The 26888-nt window shown below is 37.9% G+C and overlaps 2 protein-coding genes across 2 annotated transcripts in view; both read left to right on the top strand.

The window, feature by feature from the left end:
- The window catches only part of LOC137259760 (phosphatidylinositol 4-phosphate 5-kinase type-1 alpha-like), a 367781-nt gene that overhangs the window by 36524 nt on the left and 304369 nt on the right, over positions 1 to 26888 (top strand). The gene's annotated exons all lie outside the window — the stretch shown is intronic.
- Positions 1 to 26888, top strand: part of LOC137259756 (putative leucine-rich repeat-containing protein DDB_G0290503) — a 143151-nt gene that overhangs the window by 34818 nt on the left and 81445 nt on the right. Inside the window, exon 12 of the mRNA XM_067797360.1 lies at positions 2649 to 2755. Within this exon, the coding sequence (XP_067653461.1) occupies positions 2649 to 2755 (107 nt within the window). The remainder of the gene's footprint in view (positions 1 to 2648; positions 2756 to 26888) is intronic.

Here is a 26888-nt window from a genome sequence, read left to right as displayed (position 1 = left end):
GATGAAGCAAAGAGAGGTAGGTTCCTATAAGATAACCGCCTTGTACATGCTGATAGTTTATAGAGGATCGATGAAGCAAAGAGAGGTAAGTTCCTATAAGATAACCGCCTTGTACATGCTGATAGTTTATAGAGGATCGATGAAGCAAAGAGAGGTAAGTTCCTATAAGATAACCGCCTTGTACGTGCTGATAGTTTATAGAGGATCGATGAAGCAAAGAGAGGTAAGTTCCTATAAGATAACCGCCTTGTACATGCTGATAGTTTATAGAGGGGATATCAGGTCTTCACAGTCACGGATTGATTGGTAGGATGGTGTATAGCGGTATTAACAGATGGGCTATATTTTGATTTGGTGTACTGTAATGGAATGAAAAACGTATTCTTGTTTGTTTTTGTACCATATTTTTATTAACTGTGTTAAACATTTTCTGAAATGTGTAGAAATGGAATCACTTTGTCAAAATGAGTGAGTGAGTTGAGGTTTACACCACACTCAGCAATATTCTAGCGGTGTGGCGGCGGTCTGTAAATAATCTGGTCTGGACCAGACATTCCAGTGATCAACAACATGAGCATCGATCTGTGCAACTGGGAACCAGTGACATGTGTCCACCTAGTCAGCGAGCCTAACTACCCAATCCTGTTAGTCACCTCTTACGACAAGCATAGTCACCATGTATGACAAGCATGGGTTGCTGAAAGGCCTTTTCTACCCAGGTCTTTGACAGAGGCTATCTAAGTTTGGCTCTTGTCAATTATCTGCAGTATGATCACATGTCATGTACCAAACTAAAATGGTCCAAGACAAGGGCCTTTTACTGCAGTATATACAGCACCATAGTATGAGCACACCATTCACCACTATTGGCTGACAGTGTTTCATCTCACAACATGCAGAATTTTTTACCTAGTGGCTCCAACTTTGGTATTTTGTAAATGGAACTTTTTGATATCTGTGACAAAAAGCTGTGGCATAGAAACTTTTATCTTTGGTATAAAAGAGTAATGTCCACAAAACAGAATATTTTACAAGAATTTAGGTTTGACTGTGAATATCGATAATAAAGAATAATAAATGTTAATTAAATGTCAGTCAATTACTGATAAATATCAGAAAAGTGACTTTCAGAAAAAATGCACCAAAGAAGGTCTGAGAGAAATGTTTATATTTCACATTAGTGGGGACACGCTTATGCATGGGTTCCTTCCAAAACAGCATGATGGAGAAGATGAGGTGACAAGTAAAAGAAGTTAGAGTTGTCTCCCTTTTATCAGTTTACATGTGCAAAACATTATAAGGCAATTTCCATACATCACATGACTCAATTATTTGAGATAAACAATTGCTAACACAAAGTATCAAATGAATTCCCACAGTCTGGCATTCCCAGCAGGTATCAGAAAATATTACTCATTTGTAAGTACATTCATTGAAAATAGTAGCAGAGTGCTCAGTCAATCAGAAAACAACATTTATGTGTGAGGTGAGATAAAGCTTCTGAAAAAACAAACAGGATGTGAAGGTTAATAATTTTTTATTGTTTGTTTGCTTTCTAATTAATACCACACTCAGCAATATTCTTGCTATATGATGGCTCTCCATAAAATCTTGAGTCTGGACCAGACAATCCAGTGATTGACATCATGAGCATCACTGTGCACAACTGGTATACAATGACATACATCAGTCAAGTAAGCACTCCTGACCACCCTGTCCTTGTACTCACCTCTTAGGAGAACCATTGGTGGCTGAAGACATATTCTATCTCGGATTTTCACGGGTCGGTTCTTGTTATATCTCAAAGTAGTAGAAATCTATGATGTAACCTTAAACCTTGGTGTGGTCCTCTGCATAGAGCTTTGGTCATAAATCAGTTGAAGTTAAGCAATGCTGGGCACAGAGAGCATGGATGAGTGACATGTCGGGCGATATGGTGGGCGAGCTGGCCAAAGTGCCAGGCTAGTTATCCAGTGAGCTTGGTGACAGGATCGAGGCCACCCGTGACCACGTGTAAAAACCTTGAAGTCAACTTTTGTGTGCAGACAGTTTCCGTGTTGTCTTAACCCCTAGTGTATTGTACACAACCCTGTGTACTCACAACAACCCATGAATCCGTTGGTATGTGTGACCAGATGGTGGCCATGTATACAAACACCTAGTAGCGGTACAGCAACATGCAGTAAACTCAGCCAAGTGCTGTGACTATGCATACCAGTCCACCCAGCTGTGAATGGGTACCTCGTACGAATGGGAAAACCACATTAACTCTAAACGCTGCAAGAGTTGTATGATCCCCATGGAGTTGAGATTGATAGTGATTCCTCAGAGTTTCTTGGACTTCATTCCTGCCCCACAGTGAAACATCTGACATCTGTGGTCTCACACAATGCAAGTTTGTTCATGAATTGCTTTTATTCACCTAGCAATGAATGGGTACCTGGTGGGATATGTCATATGACTGTTAACCTTCAAGTGCCTCAGAGGTAGCTTGGCTTATCCAGGGTAATAATGTGATAGTGCTTTGAGCATGCTCAAATGTATGGAAACAGGCCATTATTATTGTTTATGATCATCTAAAATACAGCACCTGCAAATACTTATCACCATTTGTTATAGTTGTATCAGTTGTTGATGTTTATGTACAGACCTGCAGAAGGTCCACGAGTCGCAGGTCAATGCCCTCCAGGAGGCTCACCACACCGAGATCGAGGACCTCAAGAAACAACATGCCGAAGAGATCAAGCAGCTGGTGGTGAGTCGACCCACTTTGTTGTATTGTTGTATGGTGTTGTTATGACAGGGGTTCCAGCAGAAATTGGACTATGCCAGGTCGAGTTCCACTGTGTTGTAGTACTATGGTGATGCTGGTTGTTGTTCATGTCATCAACCACTCACCTGCTGCTGTGGCTGGAATACAGCTGACCGTGTCCTCATCTACTGATGCGGGAGGATTCATACATTCAAGAGCACCTGCCAGTTGAAGAGATCCTATTGATCTGTTCAAGGGCACCTGTTGAAGTATATATTTCAATGGCTGACCTCCACTTTCAGTAGCTTGGTGAGCTTCATCAGCTGGGATTTAGATGTTGTAAGATGATTTGAAGATCCCAAATACAATTTCACCCCTATATCTTCATCCTTAAAGAACTTATGAAAGCAGTACATACCAAATAAATGCTTAACTTGACCATCAGTACAACAATGTATTTGCCAGATGACATGCAATGAAGATTTAACACCTGTTATGTTTCACTTCAAATATGCCTTCTATTTATAACAGAAATGGATTGAAATGAATTGTGAATCTGTTGTTACAATGATCCTGGACTGTGTTACATGCACTTGATATATATTGGCTTAGTACCTTTCACACAATAAACATTTGAATGTGATTGTTATATATGCAGCTTGTTTCCAGGTTTTTGTTTCAAGCTGTTCGGACATCAGGGTGACCATGCCCAGTACACCTTGATGTTCACTGTCCATGCCCAGTGCACCTTGATGTCCACTGTCCATGCCCAGTACACCTTGATGTCCACTGTCCATGCCCAGTACACCTTGATGTCCACTGTCCATGCCCAGTCCACCTTGATGTCCACTGTCCATGCCCAGTACACCTTGATGTCCACTGTCCATGCCCTGTACACCTTGATGTCCACTGTCCATGCCCAGTCCACCTTGATGGCGACTGTACATGCCCAGTACACCTTCATGTTCACTGTCCATGCCCTGTACACCTTGATGTCCACTGTCCATGCCCAGTACACCTTGATGTCCACTGTCCATGCCCAGTACACCTTGATGTCCACTGTCTATGCCCAGTGCACCTTGATGTCCACTGTCCATGCCCAGTACACCTTGATGTCCACTGTCCATGCCCAGTACACCTTGATGTCCACTATCTATGCCCAGTGCACCTTGATGTCCACTGTCCATGCCCAGTACACCTTGATGTCCACTGTCCATGCCTATTACACCTTGATGTCCACTGTCCATTACACCTTGATGTCCACTGTCCATGCCCAGTGCACCTTGATGTCCACTGTCCATGCCCAGTACACCTTGATGTCCACTGTCCATGCCCAGTACACCTTGATGTCCACTGTCCATGCCCAGTGCACCTTGATGTCCACTGTCCATGCCCAGTGCACCTTGATGTCCACTGTCCATGCCCTGTACACCTTGATGTCCACTGTCCATGCCCAGTACACCTTGATGTCCACTGTCCATGCCCTGTACACCTTGATGTCCACTGTCCATGCCCAGTGCACCTTGATGTCCACTGTCCATGCCCAGTACACCTTGATGTCCACTGTCTATGCCCAGTACACCTTGATGTCCACTGTCCATGCCCAGTACACCTTGATGTCCACTGTCTATGCCCAGTACACCTTGATGTCCACTATCCATGCCCAGTACACCTTGATGTCCACTGTCCATGCCCAGTACACCTTGATGTCCACTGTCCATGCCTATTACACCTTGATGTCCACTGTCCATTACACCTTGATGTCCACTGTACATGCCCAGTACACCTTGATGTCCACTGTACATGCCCAGTACACCTTGATGTCCACTGTCCATTACACCTTGATGTCCACTGTCCATGCCTAGTACACGTTGATGTCCACTATCCATAGTCATTACACCTTGATGTCAACTGTTTGTACCCAGTACACCCAGATGTCACACTGTCCATACCCAAAACCCCTGGATGTCCACTGCCCATACCCAAGGCACCTTGATGTCCACTGTCTACACCAATACACCTGCATGTCCACTGTCTTTACCAATACACCTGGATGTCCACTTACCATATCCAATATACCTTGATGTCCACTATCTATACCAATACACCTGAATGACTACTGCCTACACCAATACACTTGGATGTCCACTATACCAATACACCAGGATTTCTATTTTCCACACCAAATACACCTGGGTGTCCACTGTGCATGCCATGTGCACATGGATGTCCACTGTCAGTACCCAGTACACTTGGATCTCCATTGTCCATGCCCAATACTCCTGCATGTCCACTGTCAGTACCCAGTACACTTGGATCTCCATTGTCCATGCTCAGTACTCCTGGATGTCCACTGTCAGTACCCAGTACACTTGGATCTCCATTGTCCATACTCAATACTCCTGGATGTCCACTGTCAGTACCCAGTACACTTGGATCTCCATTGTCCATACTCAATACTCCTGGATGTCCACTGTCAGTACCCAGTACACTTGGATCTCCATTGTCCATGCTCAATACTCCTGGATGTCCACTGTCAGTACCCAGTACACTTGGATCTCCATTGTCCATACCCAATACTCCTGGATGTCCACTGTCAGTACCCAGTACACTTGGATCTCCATTGTCCATGCTCAATACTCCTGGATGTCCACTGTCAGTATCCAGTACACTTGGATCTCCATTGTCCATGCTCAATACTCCTGGATGTCCACTGTCAGTACCCAGTACACTTGGATCTCCATTGTCCATACTCAATACTCCTGGGTGTCCTCTGTCAGTACCCAGTACACTTGGATCTCCATTGTCCATACCCAATACTCCTGGATGTCCTCTGTCAGTAGACGATGACGATGTAATGATTCATGGTGCTGTGCATGTGAAAATATCTCAAACGCTGTATCCATCCAAGATATGTGTTTTGAGAAAACTTTAGACAGTTGAACATGAATAGGAAGATTAGTCCACAGATGTGTCCAGTTATGCCAAGAGATCTGTGTCCATACTGTTGGTGTAAATCTTCTGATCAAAGTAGTCTTAGTGGCTTCCACAGATTGACAGATTATTAATAGATATGCTGATGCTGGGCTTGTGGACAAAGAACATAATAGTCAATAGAAACCAGGAACTCAAAGGAAAGTGTTTGTAATCCCCAGTATTCAGTCAGAATACAGGGTCGCGTCTGTCAGGTCTTGGGGAAAAAAATCCTCAGAAAAAGTGTATGGGGAAAAAAGTACCAAATTTGGCTAGGAAAAAAGTGCTGCGGGAAGAAAGTCCTACTTTTATTTTTTATGACAAATGTATAAGAAAAAACTTAGACATTCTGTTTTTTTATTATTCTGTTCACATAGAACAGTGTAAATTGACAAAAATACTTTTGCAGGACTTATTAATTTTCTAATACTTTACTCACATAGGCATTTCACATACAGCACTGTAAATAAATTTAAAAAATGCAACTGCACTGACACATTTGCACGACGTTTTTTTTAAATACTTCTTTCATATAGGCACTGTCACATTGCACTGTAAATTGATTTAGCAAACAAGACTCAAACAGTACTCCACAAGCCAGTTTGTTGAAACAATCTCGTTGTGAACAGATTTGGACAAACAGAACTCAAGCTAAATTCTGGATTAGATCCATTAAAATAAATTAAAATATCATTGTTCTTAGTTAACTCAGTATTTAATGCATGTACACTGTCATTTCATTCTTTATACACTGTCATTTTATTTTTTCTCTACAATAACTTTGATGTCAACATCCATTTGATTTGTTTCTACAATAATGAGACTTTTTTTACCAGAGGACTATTTTTCCTGTAATCGTCTGTCACACAGATCCAATACATTGAAGAAAGCCAGTGAAGGTCAACAATATGTGACAAGAGCATTGCCACAGCTTCAGGCGAAAGGGTAGAAAGTCTTTTTAGTACAATTTGTGAACATAATTTAGGAACCATTTTTTTCTGTAAACATATTCATTCCAGAGACTAGTCTAAGATGTTCCAGATTTATGTGGTATACAAGATTTTACTGAAATCCTATATTTTAGGCTCTGTGCTATCCATTTAGAAATTATTACTCGTGCAAGTGTGTCATACGAAATGTGCAAGATGAGTGTGAAATTTCGTTTTACCCAAGTAACGCAAGCTCAAAGTGTCCATTGTATTTCAGTAGAGTTTAAAAGAATCGTTGTAAAATCATATCATGTGTCCTGTACTAATATCTTACAGACTTGGTCACACTCACAGTGTCCCCTCTATTTCAGTTGGGGGGTTAACAGAATCAGAATAAAATCATATTCTATTGACGTGTTGATATTCGGTTCTCATGACTTCAAACTGTGTCCAGTGTCAATATGCATTCAGATCGGATGTCAGAAAGTAGCACTGGATCTCCATTGCTGCACATCCACTACTGCATTGTTGGGTAGTTGATGTAGCTCCCAGGTTGGGGGTGCTGATCTGGGTGAGATATGGACACTTTATGTAGAGTACATTGTTAGACAGGCTATTGTTTCTTGGGACTGACTAAGCAGGGGGTCGTGTACACACAGTCACCCACAATACTTTGGCATGCTACTTTGATGTCATCAGTCAGGGAGTGCTAGCAGTGGGTAAACTATTAATAACATTATGTGTTTTTATAACGTGCCAAATCTGTAGCTCGAAAGAGCCTTACTTTGTTGTTACCCAGAGCAATAGGTATGGGTGTGCTTGATTTTCATTCTCAACTCCCTAGGGATTATATAAGTCAAGCAGCCAGTTAGTCCTAAGAGACTGATAGTGACGGTGGGGCAGTGGGGTAGCCTAGTGGTTAATGTGTTCACTGTCAGCTTGTGTACCTGAGTTTGATTGCCCACATGGGTAGAGTATGTGTGCAAGTCCATTTCTGCAGTCCCCTGCCATGATATTTCTGGCATTGCGGCTTAAAACCATATTCACTCATTTATGGTCACATTACCAACACATAAAGTAAGGTTGCAGGACATGCATCAAATTCAAAACGGGAAACATGTGAGACACTTAAATCAATATGTGCTTAGTACAAGTTACCTGAAACAGCACTGATGTAGAATTGTTTTTATTTGATAAAAAACCCCAGAACAATTCTTTCAATACAAAATTATTGCTATTTCCATTTAGGTCTCAGATTGTGAGCGATCAAGAAATCCTTGCTGGATAACATTCAGCCTCATTGTGAGTGTACCCAGTCCACTAGTGTTTAACATAGCTAGAGTTCAGTATCTATGGTGTCCAGTGTCATTGCAATGTCGTCATGCCTCGTTACATGGGTGAAATCAGGTTTACTTGTGGAAAATGATAAGATTTTTTCGTCCAGTCTTTGTTTGGGTGATTTAAGAAGGCTAAATGTAATGTTTATGTAATTTGAGAAATGTAAATCAGTTATAATCTCTTGGAGTCTTACCTTGATTTTGTGTTTGACAAACTACCAAGATAGTTTAGCTTATTTTACTCAGCTGATTAGAAAATAGTTTGTCAGTGGAGCTATCGTGACAAAAGTGAGTGAGTGAGAGAAGCTTTTTTGTCCGTTTTGAGCTATATTCCAGCAATACTGTGGCAGGCGAAGCCAGAAATGTGCTTCATATATTGTATCCATAAGACTGAAAAAAAAAATCAAATGTTTCTCAGGTACATTTTCTTCAAAGTGACAATGGCCGTATGACTTTCCTTATTTTTTTACAGAAAAAAAGTGGCACTGGAGGTACATATTTTTATTTTTTTCCTCTTAGAAATACATGTTTAGCACACGTTAATGAGTTGTAGATTCAGTCACACTCGTTCTTACAGACACTCATTCTTAGTGTGGACATGTGGATGATCGGGATGTGGTGAAGTCAAAATTATTTTTTTCAAATGGCAATAAAAAATTGTTTTGGACACAAATAATAAATCGGTGCTCATGACCAAGAAACATTTCACTGTTTTTATTTAGCCTGTGGGAATCGAACCCGGACCTTTAGCATGTTGAGCAAACATACTGGACTACCGTACCACCCATAATGACAAAAGAGTAGTGGAGTTTTCATAATAATACTGATGATAAAGTGTGTAGAAACTTGTGCATGTTTACGTCTGTGATGTAAATCACACTACATTTCAGAGTACATTCTTACCTCATCACCTGGGGAAGAAAGAAACACTAGCAAGCATAGAGCTACATAGATGTTAAAATAACAATGATGGACACTTTGCCATCACTGTTGTTGTATGTCATGTACATATAGAAATCTATTAGGAACTTAATTCACAGACAGTACTGATCTTTCATAATGACATGACAGGAATGGAGGCGTCATGACAATACTGTGCTTTTGTGTTGACATGACAGGAAAGGATATTTCAAGACAGTAGTGAACTTTTGTGTTGACATGACAGGAAAGGATATGTCAAGACAGTAGTGAACTTTTGTGATGACATGACAGGAATGGAGCTGTCATGACAATACTGTGCTTTTGTGATGTCATGACAGGAAAGGATATGTCAAGACAGTAGTGAACTTTTGTGATGACATGACAGGAATGGAGCTGTCATGACAATACTGTGCTTTTGTGATGTCATGACAGGAAAGGATATGTCAAGACAGTAGTGAACTTTTGTGTTGACATGACAGGAAAGGATATGTCAAGACAGTAGTGAACTTTTTTGATGACATGACAGGAAAGGATATGTCAAGACAGTAGTGAACTTTTGTGTTGACATGACAGGAATGGAGCTGTCATGACAATACTGTGCTTTTGTGTTGACATGAGAGGAAAGGATATGTCAAGACAGTAGTGAACTTTTGTCTTGACATGACAGGAATGGAGCTGTCATGACAATACTGTGCTTTTGTGTTGACATGAGAGGAAAGGATATGTCAAGACAGTAGTGAACTTTTGTGATGACATGACAGGAATGGAGCTGTCATGACAATACTGTGCTTTTGTGATGTCATGACAGGAAAGGATATGTCAAGACAGTAGTGAACTTTTGTGTTGACATGACAGGAAAGGATATGTCAAGACAGTAGTGAACTTTTGTGATGACATGACAGGAAAGGATATGTCAAGACAGTAGTGAACTTTTGTGATGACATGACAGGAAAGGATATGTCAAGACAGTAGTGAACTTTTGTGTTGACATGAGAGGAAAGGATATGTCAAGACAGTAGTGAACTTTTGTGATGTCATGACAGGAAAGGATATGTCAAGACAGTAGTGAACTTTTGTGATGACATGACAGGAATGGAGCTGTCATGACAGGACTGAGCTTTCATAATCACACGACAGAAATGGAAATGTCATGGCAGTACTGAGCTTTCATGATGGCAAGACAGAAGTTCAAAGCTGCATGATAACAGTGGCACTTTCTTTTGGAACAGGGTTGTGGATTAGCCTAGTGATTTGCCCAGGTTTGATTCCCACATGGGAAGTAGTACATATGACGCCTTTTCAGGGGTTCTCAACTGTGATGGTATGGAATGTTTGCAGCATGTCAAATATGACATCTTGATAGTCATGACTGCTCAGATCAATGAAGGCAGAGTACCTGGAACATTACACATCAAATCAAGGTGCAGAATGTCTCTAGTTTTTTTCTCCAAGAAAACTTATATCCCAAACCATTATGTTAAAAAACCCAATGTTTAAAGATTTAACAAAGTTTCCAAATGTGAATGAAGTAGTGTTTTTTAAAAAATGTATATTTTGTGGTACTATTATGAAAACTGTAGATCTTTCTTGTTAACCATCCCACCATCACGTGTATTTTCATCTGTATATTAGCACCTCATATGCTGATTATTCTGGCCTGAGAGCAATAAAAGTTCTGTTCTGTCAGATTTAAACTGGGCCTGATTAATGGGGCTGTAGAGACATTTATTACGACAGCCAACTGCTGACTGCCAACTCTGCTTAGACACACTGCATTGCAGTCACCTTATGATAGGCTGGATAACAGAGTTGATTTTGTAGATTTAGATAGGATCATTTCATATTGATCAATGAGCAAATTGACAGGTCGTCTTGACATGTCGTGACATTTTAGTCACCAAGTAATAAACTCCACAACAAACAGATTATCAATTGATAATGTTGACTCACAAGGAGATTAGGTTGTATGAGTTTATCTTCATGTATTTAGAAATAAAGTTGGCAATACGTCATACGGTAGCATTGGAAATATGTCTGACATTCAAAACAAATTAATCCACTTGTTAGTATACCTCCCTGGCTGACCATTTGCGGCTGATTTTGTCTTTAAATAGGCATTGACTTGTCACTATTGATAATTCATGTCTGTTGTTTTTTTGTTGATTTTTTTCAAACATGTATTTAAATTGGACGTTTGAATTAAACATCAATTTGAAAATAGTGTTGAACATGCCATTACAATCAGAAAAATTAGTTTTCAATGATTTTTTTTAGAATGTTTGGATGATACCTGACTTGATGTCTGTGAGGCTATTCTTAAAAATGAACATAGGGAAACTATTTCCTTGAGGGAATTGTGATGTGTGGACCATTCCATTTTATAACCACAGGTAAACCAGGTGGTTTGACACAACTAAACCATGTGTAGACTACAGGCATAAATACAGGGCTTGTACTGCAAAATGTACCATCAATATGTAGTGCATATACCTTGGAGTGATTATATATATATATAGTGATGAGAATACTGAGCATACAGTAGTACATATAGAGAGATTAATACACGAGCGAGTGTGTCATTTTGTTTTTACGAAACATGTGTCAGAAAAAATACAATGGATTTTGACATGAGTTTCATAAAAACAATATGACACACTTGCGAGTGTGTTAATTTCTTTACTATCCATTTGTATCTAACTTTTTATTTCTAAACAACTCCACGTAAAACAAAATCAGCTGTTGTCGCTTGACGTAAAGGTCAAGGTCGCGTAAGAATACAGTGATACGGCGCTATGGACGTAAACTCCCTGTGTAATGCTACTAAGTAAAGAGCGCGACATATTGACTAGCATGAAAACAAAAAATACAAACACATTTTGAACCGAAATTTAATCTTTATCAACTAAAGTAACTGTAAGAATTGTATAACTGGAAACATTGTCAATGGGAAAGTTATTCGTTGTCAAAAGAGTCACTGAGAGGAGAGTGAGCAACATGGCGACGGTTTGTAATGGCAGGGTCTCACTCACTGAAATAAAAGACTTGTCAATTTTGATGTGGAATGTCCAACCGTTTATTGGACCTCTGAAGATAGTGTGAACAACATCACTAGACAAGGCTTTGCTTGTGCTTGTGTATGACATGCATTGGGATGTTAGATTTATTTCGGACAAACTACCGATGAAGGAACGATTGAAGATGCACGATGCGAGCATGGAAACAAGGCAGGCAGATTTCCCACTTCCCCAGTGTTGTGCATCAGAAAGGCGTGAATAATTGTTCACACTCTGTACATTTTTATGTCCAGACATTCGCATGATTTTCGTTGAAGCTATGTTATTTTCTTGCAACTTCTGAATCAAATGTTTATGGGCAATGTGTTTAGTGATGTGTGCTGAACCTGTTTTTATCGAGCCGGGTTTATTTTTACCTTTTCTTGAAATCTCATATCAATAAACACGGTGTGTGAAAAATTGTTTGTTTGTAACGTTTTGTATTTGATAGCATTTCATTGGTTTGTTCTCTTAGTAACGAGACTGAAGATTTGTAGTAAATTTGTAGGAAAAAGTTATGAATGAAAAGAAGGAGTTCCACATTCCAATGGGGTCATGGGGGTCATGGTCGGATAACTGACCAATGAAATTCGTTTTAGGTTTTATTACAAGTGAGCAACATATGATTTTTATGTACTCAGTTTTGTTTCACTGTATGGATAATAAATATTAAATAGTTTCCGAAATATACATATTCACCTGAAGGCTGCTTTTTTTAACTAAAAACTCTTGTTGCACCAAAGGACGTTTTAATTGGTAGAAACAGTTGTAAAAGTAGGGTTTTTCATAAGAAAGGGAGATACTTTTGCAGACTTGTTTAAGGGAAAGTTTAGAAAATTTCTATTATACAGATTTTTTGTTGTGTGATTTGTCCAGCAAATATGAGTATCAAATTTGACATTGTATTAATGATGGTTTTTGATTTAAAAAATGGGTAGACACAGTATCTCGTTCTGTTGTGACACATCGACAACTTGTACTGAACATTGTAGAATTCTTCAGGAGCAAGGGACTGTGATCAATCAAACAGATAAATAATCGTGAAGTCCTCATCGTCTTTGTCTGAAGCTAAAACAAACAGTCCACACTGAAGTTATATTCTAATTGTGACATGATAAATCCTCTGAAATCAATAGATAAGAGATGTTAGTTCTGTGTTGTACACAATTGTTGCACTGTTGGGCTACTGTTGTGAGAAGGGGTATCCCCTGTGGAGCAAACAATGAGGTACTAGCTGTACTTAGTTATCACACAGCTATGAGAAGGAAGAGAACATTTCTGTCAAAGGTATGAATAATAATATTTGGAAGATTCAAGTACCAGGCACAAGATAGTGTCAGATTCTTCTATTTTCATTGTACTGAAATAGAAACTGAACAGGAAACAAAAAGCATTTAATTTTTTACTAATTTGGAAGACATGTTGTTGTTATCATGTCATGGTCAGAACAGGCCCCTCATCTACTGTGTATCTGCTGGTGTTCCTCATAGATGATCCATGTCAGATCAGGCCCCTCATCTACTGTGTATCTGCTGGTGTTCCTCATAGATGATCCATGTCAGATCAGGCCCCTCATCTACTGTGTATCTGCTGGTGTTCCTCATAGATGATCCATGTCAGATCAGGCCCCTCATCTACTGTGTATCTGCTGGTGTTCCTCATTGACGATCCATGTCAGAACAGGCCCCTCATCTACTGTGTATCTGCTGGTGTTCCTCATTGACGATCCATGTCAGAACTGGCCCCTCATCTACTGTATATCTGCTGGTGTTCCTCATAGATGGTCCATGTCAGAACAGGCCCCTCATCAATATCTTCTGGTGTGCCCTAAAGATGTTCCAGGACAGAACAGGTCCCTCATCAACATCTTCTGGTGTGCCCCATACATATTCCAGTTTAGAAAAGACCCTTCATCAGTATCTTCTGGTGTTCCCTATAGATGATTGAGTTTAGAAAAGAACCTTCATCAATCTTGTCTGGTGCGCCCCATGGATGTTCAAGGTCCGGTCCCTCATTAATATCCTCTGAAGTGCCCCATAGAAGTTCGTCAGAATAATTCCGTCATCAATATCTTTTGGTGTTCCCCATAGAAGTTCCAGGTCAGAATAGGTCTGTGCTAATCAGCCCAGGGGGATTCTGGGTACAATTTCGTCCACAGCAGCCAGTGCTAGTCTGAACTTGGGTTTCTGGTTAGAACAGGTAACCAACAGCCTCTACCACTTGTGGAGACAACAAAATAGGCTTATGTCTAGCAACAATAAGGATGTCTTAAACATATATATCCTGAGATATACATACACATACTTTATCACTACACTCTCATCATACTGGATGCTAAGGGGTAGCCAAGTGATTAAATTGGGTCGGGGTCCATTCCACTTATAGGTACAATGTGCAAAGCACTTTCTGATGTCCCCCACCATAATATTACTAGAATATTGCAAAAAGCGATATAAAACTCTCTCTCACTCACTCACTCACTCACTCACTCACTCACTCACTCACTCACTCAGGCTGGTGTTACCTGTTTGAATAATTCAAATGATTGTCAGTCAGTCATTTGTATATGTACAACAGTGTTTGTGTATATATTCCAGTCTGCCATGTTGTATATGTACAACAGTGTTTGTGTATATATTCCAGTCTGCCATGTTGTATGTGTACAACAGTGTTTGTGTATATATTCCAGTCTGCCATGTTGTATGTGTACAACAGTGTTTGTGCATATATTCCAGTCAGTCATGTTGTATGAAGGACTTTCAAATGAAATGCATGGCATGCCTTATGAAACATACACCAATCAATAACCCCTTGCTTATTGCAGTTTGTGACACATGCAATAAGTTCAAACCAGATTAGGATCAGGTACCTATCCATTTCAAATTCCCAGCTTTCAAAAGGAGAAATCCGTTTATGGCTGAGATATCAATCTTGCAGTGTTTATCTGACAGTTAGATGATATGTGAGAGCTGAGTGTACATTCATCATATAGAACCTGAATCCATTAACAGTTTATTTATTCATGCAAGGTATAATGTGCACAAGCTCACTGGAAATCTGTCTGTCATTTTTCCAATGTTATTTTATTCTACAAGCAGCACTCAATGATGTTCTAGCTGAACTGCACTCACGCTGTAATATACTGAAAAAAGAGTTTGAAATTGTTTTAATGGGGTAACGGAAAATGAAATACCCAGTCCGTTTGACATAAAATCCAACCGATGACTTGCAATATAACTCAAAACTAATAAACATATAATGTTTCAAGGAGGAGTGCAGAGAAAGGGACAGCCAAGTTTGCACTTCTCTCTCCTAACAAATAGTGAACTCTTTCAATATTTCAATGATAGTTTGCTGAACAACTTATTTATTGTTAGGACATTAATACTGCAATAACCTCACAGAGATGGTCTGTTGTTTGGGTTATGGTCAGTGTTTCAGGGAGCATGTTATGTTTATGAGTTTTCCATTGGTCCACTTTTGAGCCAAATAGACTGTAACCTGATGCACTTACTCAAGCTACTTACACATAGGGATGTGGATAGATGGTCTCATGATAGAACTGGTCAGCAGAAACCCAGTTGTGCCTTAAGAAGTGAAAAGCAGAATGGTCAGGCTCACTGGCTTGGTAGATACATGGCATGACTAGATTGTCATGACTCGATTATATACAGACTGCCGCCTTTAAGCTAAAACATAGCTTTTAAACAACAAAGAAACTAGCAACCACAGAAACAAACAAACACTCAGCTTATATCACACCAGAAGGGACTTATCAAAATGGATAATCAGATTTAATAATTTAATTGATTGTGTTTCCATGTCCTGCATCAGCAATGCCTGCTTATTGCATTGTTTTCAAAAGAAATTGACTTTAAATCAGTTTTTACTCAAGGAACTGCATTTCATTTGCGACAGTATATATTTTGACATGTTGTTAACCTAGCATTGAGTATTTGCCAGGAGCATTGGTGCTAATTCTCTGTGTTTTGTCTCATTGTTTTGGGCAATGTCTCATTGTTTTGGGCAATGTCTCATTGTTTTGGGCAATGTCTCAAACTCATCGAATACTGAATCGGTTGCTTCACTATATGTTCCAACCTGTTGTTTTGAGTGCCCATTAAGGACATGAAAAGTTACCTTGGAGTATGAATAACATCGTCACTATTAAGTTTGCATATGACTATCAAATTTTAGGATGTTCCCGTAGTTTTTGTTTGTAGTATATGTGACCAGTATGTATTATAGAATAAGAGTCTTTATTCTTTCCACACAACATTTCTGGATCATTACAGATCCCTTCATCAGGTGAAGTGACATTTGAGACAGTGACGTGTAATGACCTTGAAATGTAATGTCGAAAGAATAAGCTTAATCCATTAAATATAGGCCCAGATAGGATGCATATCTGGGTAAAATATGCATGGAAAATTTTCAATTAATCGTTGTGTACCAGTTAAACATTTATAATGTTGGATATCCAAATTAAAGATTAAAATTTAAAATTAAATTTAAATTTAAAATTAAACAGATTAAAACATCTGCTCATGGAAACATATGCAAACAGCATATACTGAAATAAAAATTGCTTGATCGGTGAAAAAACATTTATTGCTGTCACTTTGTAGTGTTAGTATAGGATGGGTGATGTCTTATGAAATTGTTTCCATTATGTTTAGGTTGGTTTTGATTAGGTATGACATAAGGCTGTATATACCTGCTTAGTAACTTACTCAATGACATATACTTATCTGAGTAAAAATCACTAATATACCCACATATTTGAAAGCAGTGGGTAGCGAAAAATGAAATACTCAACAGTCATATTACCCACTCCCAAACACTACAGTGGGTACAGTACCCACATGAGTTAAATCTCATCTGGAGCTCTGTATCTTGGTCATCTATGGTAGCTTCTAAATGCCCTAAAAGACACTATTGTATAACTGGAATTCTGTTGAGTGTTCCATTAAACAACAAACACAAAGCTTGTCTGTGACATGTTGTGACCATTGCTCCTATCACTCCAACAAGTACGTCTGGTCAGTCCTTGGACATGAATACTCATGTATCCAAACAATACTCTTTGGTAGTCAATTCCCAAACTCAGCCATATCAAGTCACACAAACTTGACGACACTAATCACAAGTATGAGGCTTTAATTCACCTTCGATCCCAGAGTTTACTGTGAGCATATTCAAGCAGCAACTCAATTTTATCAGCACAATAACTGATTTTGTAGGCTTTTGTCGTGATACCAACTATCTTCAGACAACCAGTACCATAAAATATCTAAATGTTATGGCTCTCAATATATGCTTACAGTGTTTTATTAATAATCAGCATTCTTCATGTACAGTGGAATCTTTCAAATTAGGACTCTGTGCATTTCTTTTTTTTCCACAATCTGGACTACTCTTTGAGTCTCGCCAAAGTTGCTCTTAGTTTATCTTTAAAGCTTGCTATTTAATCCGGACTCTCTCTGTTATGGAATATGGGCTAAAATAACATCCCCTGTAAGAATCAAATTGCAATGAGAACAATGTCTTGTAATCCAGGCTTAGGTGACTAGAATAATAGGCTGTTGAATATGCATCTCCTCATTGGAACAGGTGAAATTGAAATTGTTCCATGCAAAAAAAAAACAAAATCTGGCAATACACTCCACTGCTGTCTGATAACCTTAATTATGATCATAAATATTTTACATGATAGAGCAAAACCTGCAAAAGAAATGAGGCACTGCTAGAATATGTTTTTCTTTATAAAATAATTGTTTCCAATACTATAGTATTCTGATCACTGCATCAGAATTTGTCACCTTATATTATTGCATATGTTTCAAGTAAATCAGGTCATGTTGGAAGGGAGCGAGGATTGTTATTTTCTGGCTCTGTCTGTTCCTGTGAAGTGATCTTATGGTGTTTCTTACCCTGAATAAAAACTTGAATGAATGTGGAACCAATACATAAGCCGACTAGTGTGTACCGTATCAGAATAAAATGTCCATTCCAGACGGCTTTATGATCCAGACAAGTCCATATTTGGCTGTTTTATGGGGTTTTGAGGTGTTTTAACAAGTAAGATATTGATACTATATTGACAAGGCACTATATCATGACACACTTCTCTAACAATATTTCTAGTGTCCCCTGGCGTGATATTGCTGGAAAAAAGTGGCGTAAAACTAAAATCACTCACTCTCTAACAATAGATAAAGCTTTTCTCACTATCAGCCCTACTGGGATAAGTTACCATATTTTTTATCAAAAAATATTATACATTTAGATTACAATATTAAATTAAAAAATTAAAATGAATTAATGCAACATGGCAGAAATCCACTCACCCGCCCTCTGCCGCTAAACATTATTTTGAGTGAACCCCATAGGATTATGTCCTATTGAGCACTCTTTATGAATATGTTATGCACAGAAACCAAAACATGAACAGCTTCACTTGCGACAGTTTTCGATATATCGAGCAAGTGTTTACATTCTGTATATGGCAAGTGCTATCTGTTGGAAGCTGTTCACCTCGAAGTTTCAGTTATCGATTTCAGGCAGGTTGTAATGGATAATAATTCTTTTATTGCGTCAACAAGAAGCTAAAATGAGGGCAAATGTCCCAATATGTATAATATGGGCCAAAATATTTTTGAAAATGTGTGACATTGTGCCTTTACAGGACTATATCTAATATGGTCACCCTGCCTAGAACATTCTGAGTATTTTAATCTAAAGCGTATCTTCAGAACCAGATATATGTTCTTGTGATATTAATTAGTTGTGAGCCCAACTAATATGTTGGATTATATTCCACTTTAGATACGTTAACAAGAACTAGCAGTATGAAAGAATCATGTGTTCTTTAAATTTTTTCAGTTTTATATTTTTAATTTATTTTCTAGGTTAGGTTGTACTATTGATATCTGTAAGTCATTTGTCAATGTCTTATGAACATGATAATTCCACAGCATGGCTCCTTTTGTGATCACAAGACAGTCGTGAGATTTTCAAGGATACTCATGACAGACAACTCATTTAATATTTGAAATATATTTTTTTGTTGTCAAGATATTTGGAAAAACATGAGGAACTGCTCAGTCTAAGTATACTTAGGCTCAGGATTATTTGTTACATAACTTATACCGAGTCTAAAAAACAGTAGTACAAGGTCACGTCAGCTAAACATTTCAATTGGCCAATCAAAATATTGCTTATCAAATCTTGAATGTAGACATGTGCACATACAGTATGGTTCAAAATTATTGAGAATAGCTAAAACATTTCATATTATTAAACGAGAACAAATCAGATAAAACTGAATGTATTGTGAAAGTGAACTGACCTTTTCATGTTGTGTAGGTAACAATTTAATATTTTATCAAGTCTCCTTGAGCTTCACGGCACAGTCTAAGACGGGTAGGCATACTTCCTATCAGAGAGGTTAGTGTCTCGTGAGTTATGCTGTCCCAGTATCGGACCACTTCTCTCTTCATGTCTTCAATTTTTGTCAACCCCTTTTGATTCACACATTCCTTCATCATCCCCCAAATGTTCTCAATGGGATTTAAGTCAGGACTATATGCAGGAAATTGTAATGCAGTCACATTTTTCTCCTCAAACCACTGCTTGGCATGTTTTGCGGTGTGTTTAGGATCATTATCTTGCTGAAAAATCCCGTCATTTCCATAAAACACATGTGCACTTGGAAGGAGAAAATTATCTAATATGTTAGTGTAGCGTTGACTTGTCAGATTTCCCTCAAACACACACAGTGGGGTCGTTCCTAATAAGGATATCCCTCCCCATACATGAAACTTTGGGCTGTATTTAGGTCGTCGATACAACGGTGCTGACGCAGACTTTGTCCCTATTTTCACATTATTGGGATATACCCATATTGAGCTTTCATCAGTAAAAATCACATTTTCCCAGTCAAAGTTTTCATGTGCCAAACACCACTCAACACGCCTGTCTTTATGTTCTTGTTTCATGAGAGGAGAAGGAATTCCAGTCTTTTTCTCCCATCCAAGATCAATCAAATTTCTTCTAACAGTAGAATTTGATACAACTGTTGATCCCCTTTCTATCATTTCATACCTGATGTTGGAGATGCTTGCCCTTTGCTTTTTAGACGCTAAAATTCCCAGCCGGACGCGATCTGAGAAGTCCAATTTTCTGGGTCTCCCTGCTCCTTTCTGGTGCCCAAAATCCTTTCCCTCTTTAAAATTCTTCCTAATCCTATACACAGTAGAAAGATGAGTTCCTGTTCTCTCTGCCAATGTATTTACATCATCAATTCCTTGATTACACAACTCAAAAATCAACCTTCTTTTATATTCAGCAGACATTGTTGACAGTGCTGAGGAAAATGACGTCTGCTACAAATTCAGGGGAGGTAACTCTAATTGTACTATACTCAGTAGGCCAAGATGAGTTACCTCCCTTATACCATTACTTAGTTTTAAGTATCAGTGAATCAGTTGAGGTGTTAGGATAGCTCAAAGTAAGAAGAAAAATTCTCAATAATTATGAACCAGACTATACATTTTGAACTTTTACCTATAGAAAGGTTGTACCCAAACAATTCCCAATGCTATTTTCCCTACCACCGCTTCTGAGTGATGCACATTGTGCGCACACCAACAGTGAGTAAACTGTCAGTGAAAATAACAAGGATGTCAACTTGTTGATGTATTACCTAATGATAACTATGTCTTCAGAGAGCCCTAGGTGTAGATACTTCAGGTCAAATATTGGTGTTTAACGTAGTTGTTTGTTAGCTGATAGATCAGTGTTAGTGACTGGGGAATTTTGAACGTCCCATGAAACCCTAAATTGTATCTCTTTTCTGATTGGTTAAATGCGTTTGGATGGTCATAGGTCGCTCAAAGGTCAGCTGACACAACCTTCCTCTAGGGTTTGTTAGATTCGGTACAGTAATGTAAGGTTAAAACAGAGCCTAAGGTTCTTTACACTGTCAGATACATACATATTTTCAGTTGTATTCAAACTTGTAAATCATATGTTTATTTCTGGCTAGATCTCATCAGAAGCGTGATAAAAATAGATTTTTGTCTTTAAGGAAGAGTATCAATATCTGGGAACAAATTTAGTAAGAATATTTGTATAATTTTGTCAGCTTTTGGAAAAGGATTTTTCTTTATAATTACTGAACAGAAAGTATCGTTATACATTTGCTAACTGTCTGTGGAATATCAGAAATGAGACCATTTTTTTATGTGAAACCTACATCTGAACCACTAAATGATTCTGTGGAATGGATATCAACTAGAAGATAGTTCAAAATTTTATGACAGGACCTTATGAAACAGCATTTCAAATTTCAAAATAGTGTTTTTATCAAGTAAATAAATAGGTCTAACTCTGTGTCTGAACAACTGGAGGATTAGAGTGATAAAAAATGAAATCATCAATGGTTATCTTAACACAAGTACTTTAACGACTTTCCACAACATCATATGAAATTTGAAAATGATCATGAGCTTCCAGTAAAACAATATAAAATAACTCTTAAACTAAGATGTAAACAGCAGCAATATCAAAGAAACTTCAAGTGAATTCTTGAATGATTATCATAGGGACAAGAACTTTAAGATACTCTTATGACAGGATTTTTACTATGTTGTGTTAAATCAGAAAACAATCATATTTGATGAAGTTAATCTGGCACTAAAATAAAAACCCATCTGAAACTTCGATCTAGCGTGACCCCAACCCGCACACTCTAGCATAACTCTAGGGTTGTAGTTTTTAGAAGCATTACGGTAGCCAGGCTTGGCAGGTATTGTTGGCCGTCTTTGTGTGGTAACTAGGGGACTATGATCAATGATTTGTGAACTGAGATTGCGACTATATGATGAGAGCTCTCAAGTGTTATTATGTATTTTCGATGGGTGTTAGAACCACATGGGGTGTGCTAAGATGATTTAAAGACGCAGAAAAAAGATAAGCAATCATTGTGGGAGGCACCAGAGAGGCTTAACCTGAACACTGTACGTGCTTGTGTGAAATCAGGAAAATACTTGTCATCATGTTGAAAATGTTGTTTTTTAAATGTTTTGCCTTTGATTTGAAAGGAATCTCTTTCCCTGGAAAACCTTTTCAATAATTCTGTTGTTGATTCTGAAATAATTCTACACTGATTTTAGAGACAATGAAAGAGAAATATTCTTTCAAGTTGAGTGAGTTATCAAATGTTGCCTTGAAAATATTTTGAGCATGTTTCTTTAAATTCAATTTACCTACAGATCTGAGATATCAGACTGGAGTCTAAGTTTATTTTGTGGAGATATATAAAACTGATATATTACACAATTTCATAAAAAAATATAGAGAAACAAAGAAGTGTGTTTCTGTAATGTAAAGTCTTGTGTTATGATGTATATCACCTTGTTTATCTTCAATTTCAGTGAATTTATAATCTTTGAGATGCAATTGATAATCATTAATTGCAATAAAAACTGATTTAAATTGTAACTGCTCTGTGAAAGTATTACACATTGAATAATGGCATCAATACAAAAGTTGATTGCATGAAAATAGTAGGATACTTTTAATCAACAAAAATATATTGAGACTTTTCAATTTTGTATAAGTTTAAATACCAAGGCATGGGTGGTGGGGTAACCTAGGATATAATGCATTTGCTTGCCATGCCGAAGGACTAGGTTCATTTCCCACATGGGTGCAATATGTGAGGCCCTGTTCTGCTGTCCCCTGCACTGACATTGGCTATACTGGCTGCATGGAATATGGCTAAAAGCAGCATTAAAACAAAGTCGCTCACTCACTCAATACCAAGACTAAATGTATTCCGACAGCTGGGATAAATGACTACTGTATATGACCTGTATGTTGCTGTGTTCTCACTGATTTCTCCAGCTGATATGTAGGTCTCCAGACTTTATATGAAGCTAACACTTTGAGTCAACATGACAAGGTAACCAATAATGTTTTCATTTGAATTTTTTATAGAATGTTAAAAAACATAATTAAAAAGTAGCTTTCCACGTTGTCGCGACTTGTGCAATCTGAATCTTATAATTAATTTTATGATGGTAAATTTGTAGGGGTGGCATGGGGTGGAGGGGTAGATTAGGCAGGGTAGACTTGCTGGGCAACCAGTGATTATATGGTAATGCACTACCGTTCACTGGGTAGGGGACGTTTAATCCGTGGCCAATCTATACCAGCTCTCAGGATGTCGACCTAGGAATTTTCTGGTATGGTTGTGTTTGGTAGAAAATATAGATTTGTGTCTTTTGTTGTAGGGTTTGTGAGTTGTGTTAGCACTGATATGTGTTTGTCAACAGTTCTGTGGATGGCTGGATGTAACTTCTGTTGACAGGTTTTGGTTTGTTTTGAGTTTAAAATTAATTTGTTTGTTGGGTTTGATTTGCAGTTTTTTTTATATCGTGATAATGTAATGTTTTTTCAGTGTTGGTTATGATATTTGAAGGGATACATTGTTTTAGTAGTCTTCTGAAAATGTAATAGCTTATTTCTTTACTTTATTATGGTATTTTATGTATTTATGTAGTTGTTGGTCATGCTTCTCTCATGCTTTTCGTAATGTTCTGTCACTTAAAATTTACTGTAAACAAATGAATTTTTTATCTATCTCTATTGAAAAGCAACAGATTCTTTGATTTGTGTCAGATTTTATTCTAAAAAATTCACATTGTGGACATTAAGAGAAGATATGAACAATTGTTATTACTATGTAGACATTTCAGGAATTGCCATTACATGTATGAAATATTTTTTAATTTATATTTTTTCAATTCAATAAAAGACCATTTTAATCATGTACTCTATGCATCAAATTTATGTATTATTTCATTCATTTTAAGTAACTTAAGTTTAATTATGTTTTTTTTGCTTATTCTTTCTGTATATTTAGTTTCAATTTTTTTATCACATTAAAACATGAATACAATTATTTTGATAATACCTTTGAACTTCAATTCATCAAATTCATATTATCAACACTTAAGAGAAAGATCAAAGTTTCTGTATTGAAAACTGAATAGAAACAGGTGTTTCTCGTGTACGTGAAATGAATTCAGTTATGTTTGTTATTCTTAATTGTTTATTAATATTTTATGTTTCCAATCAACAAATATACCAATCTGTTTGATTCCCCAAAACGAACAGCCCTTGAGTCGGACAATACACTATTATATTACAATGAGGGGTAGTCACTCAGCGTGTAGGTCTACATAAACATTTGCTCAGCTTGTTTAAACTTCACGCTTGTAGTTCCACACACTATAAGCAGCTTATCACGATGTTTCATGTTAGCCTACCAAGACCGTCTTCAACTCTCCGAGAGTTAATTCTGCCTTTGTGAATTGTTATGTAGTGGTTGATTTGATCGTAGTCAAGAGCCAAGACTCCAGTTTTCTTGACTCAGGTTGGAACTGTTCTTTTTGTGTTAGCTGTTTGATCAATCTGGGAAATGTTTTAGAAGCTAACCATAGCTCTAAACACAAGTTGTTCATGAGCTGCTATCTTTGCCATTTGTGTCACTGGAAAATGTTTCAAGGAAATGCTCTTGTCAGATGAAAGATAATTTGGGGGAATATTTTCTGCTTAGATGATTTGTTCTTCAAGGTTGTTCATGGTGTTTGTGTATTTTTCTGCAAAGGAATGGAACATATAGTCAACTGTGTGGATTCTGAAATTGCGGAGCAATGTGTCATCTTTGGTTGTGAATTCTGATTGGAGTTACCCTGGATACGAAGCGTTGCTATGACGATGGCAACTCAAGTGGTTCAGTACATGGATTTACGACTGACAATAGACAATGAACCACCCACGTACGATTACATGGTTCGCAAGGTGGGTCTTTGTGGTTTACATATGCTTTGAGCTTTTGATATGTGAAGGGTCTGATGTTGACGTGTTGCTCTGAAGTGAGTGTGTTAATATTTAACATCACATCAGCGATATGTCAGTCCTATCGCGACTGCTGTGAAGAGCAAAAGTGAGGTTTAAGCTGTGTTAGGGTTATGTCATTTCACCGATGTGACGTGCATGCACGTTTATGTCTGTCTGTCTGTCTGTCTGTCTGTCTGTCTGTCTGTCTGTCTCTGTCTTCAGTAGTTTTGACTAATTAAACCATGCAAGTCATTTTTACTATGGAATATTGTTGTGGAGAATCAAACTGAGGTTAAACTGAGGTTAAACTGAGGTTAAATTGGGGTTAATATTTCATACAAGACTATTTCACTAAAATGGCAGTGATCATGGATGTGTATGTCTGTGTGCCTACTTTCACTAATTTTGACCACATCCATGAAGACATCTCTGCTAAAAGCAGTGTCGATTGTACATTTCTGACTGTACCATGAGCTTGTGTTTATGTGTCGCTAGTGAGGAATGAGTGAGTTTAGTTTTATGCAGCACTCAGCAATATTCCACCTATATAGTGGTGGTCTGTAAATTATCAAGTCTGGACCAGACAATCCACTGATCAACAACATGAGCATCAATGTGCACAGTCAGGAACCGATGACATGTGTCAACCAAGTCAGTGAGCCTGACCCCGCCCGATGCCATTAGTTGCCTCTTACGACAAGCATGGGTTACTGAAAGCCAGTATTCTAACCCGTACCTTCACAGGACTTATGAATCACTAATAAATGGGGATGCGTCATTTTCACAAAATATATTTGAATAAGAAAATTATGAGTGTTCCCATGGCACTTAATTAACTAACCTTGCTATACATGTTGCATTTTATGTTTTCATAAACCCTGAATATATATGATGCATATAACAAAATACTGTTTCCTGATTGGCTGATAATACAGTGGGTGGGGCTTGGTTGAGTTGTACTGAATGATGTCACTATTTTCGTATTGTTGTCCACAATGTTTGAGTGTTACTACTTCATAACCAGTGATCGCTATAATGGCCTGCCACCTACCCAAGGTTGGCAACTTTTGTGTCGGTTTCCCTGAAAAACTCTCCGCCAGCCCAGTTGTCTGGAGCTTCATTTGAAAAACACACGAGAATATATATTTGAGGTGGTATCGCTCCAAACATTCACTATTAAAATATTTCAGAAAATATGTCCTTTTGAGAAGTGGAAATAGGCTCTTTTCAAATGTCACAGTCTGGGGATGTTTGTTTTTGTTAAAAAAAATTATCTGTCAAAAGTGCGGGCATTCAACTTTCAAAATGGACAGGCAACATTTATTGGTCACCTGCTTGACCGTCTGGTTGAGTTTGAAAATTATTGCATAACAATAATTGGTACACTGCAGCAGAACATGACAGAATGACTGTCCAGTTATGATAGTTCTATTAAATGGTCAGAAATTTGTAAGCACATAAATTATTTCCATCACTGCTACACAGATTGTCAATAATTAAATTGATGAATATTAGTTATCTAAGACACAAGATTCTCATTTGGAACATTTGTCATTTGAGTGTAGAGTGTCTGATGGACTGTATTAAAATACCCATGAAGATCCAGTTAGAATACTGATCTTCAGTAATTTGAATAATGCTTGTCGTAAGAGGTGACTAATGGGATTGGCTCACTTGGCTCACATAGTTGATACGTATCATCGGTTCCCAGTTGTGGAGATCGATGCTCATGCCATTGTTTAAAGACTGTCGCCATGTAGCTGGAATAGTAAAACTAAACTCGCTCACTGTATTAAAATAATACTGACAATGCACAAGTGCTTGTTATCTGAAATTGTGTTCATTATGAATAAATTTCCACAATAACATGAATCATTTGATTACAATAAATAAGTATGAAGTAACAGTTATGGGGCCCTATAAGACGTATAAAAAATGTTTAATTTCTTATTTAAGGTATGTTTAACGATAATTGTCGAAATGAGTTGCTTGTATTGAAAGAACTGATTTT

Source organism: Haliotis asinina, chromosome 13 (assembly GCF_037392515.1).
Source record: "Haliotis asinina isolate JCU_RB_2024 chromosome 13, JCU_Hal_asi_v2, whole genome shotgun sequence".
NCBI classification, from domain to species: Eukaryota; Metazoa; Mollusca; class Gastropoda; order Lepetellida; family Haliotidae; genus Haliotis; species Haliotis asinina.
Note: the sequence above shows the minus strand (reverse complement) of the source record. Positions and strands in the feature narration are given on the sequence as shown.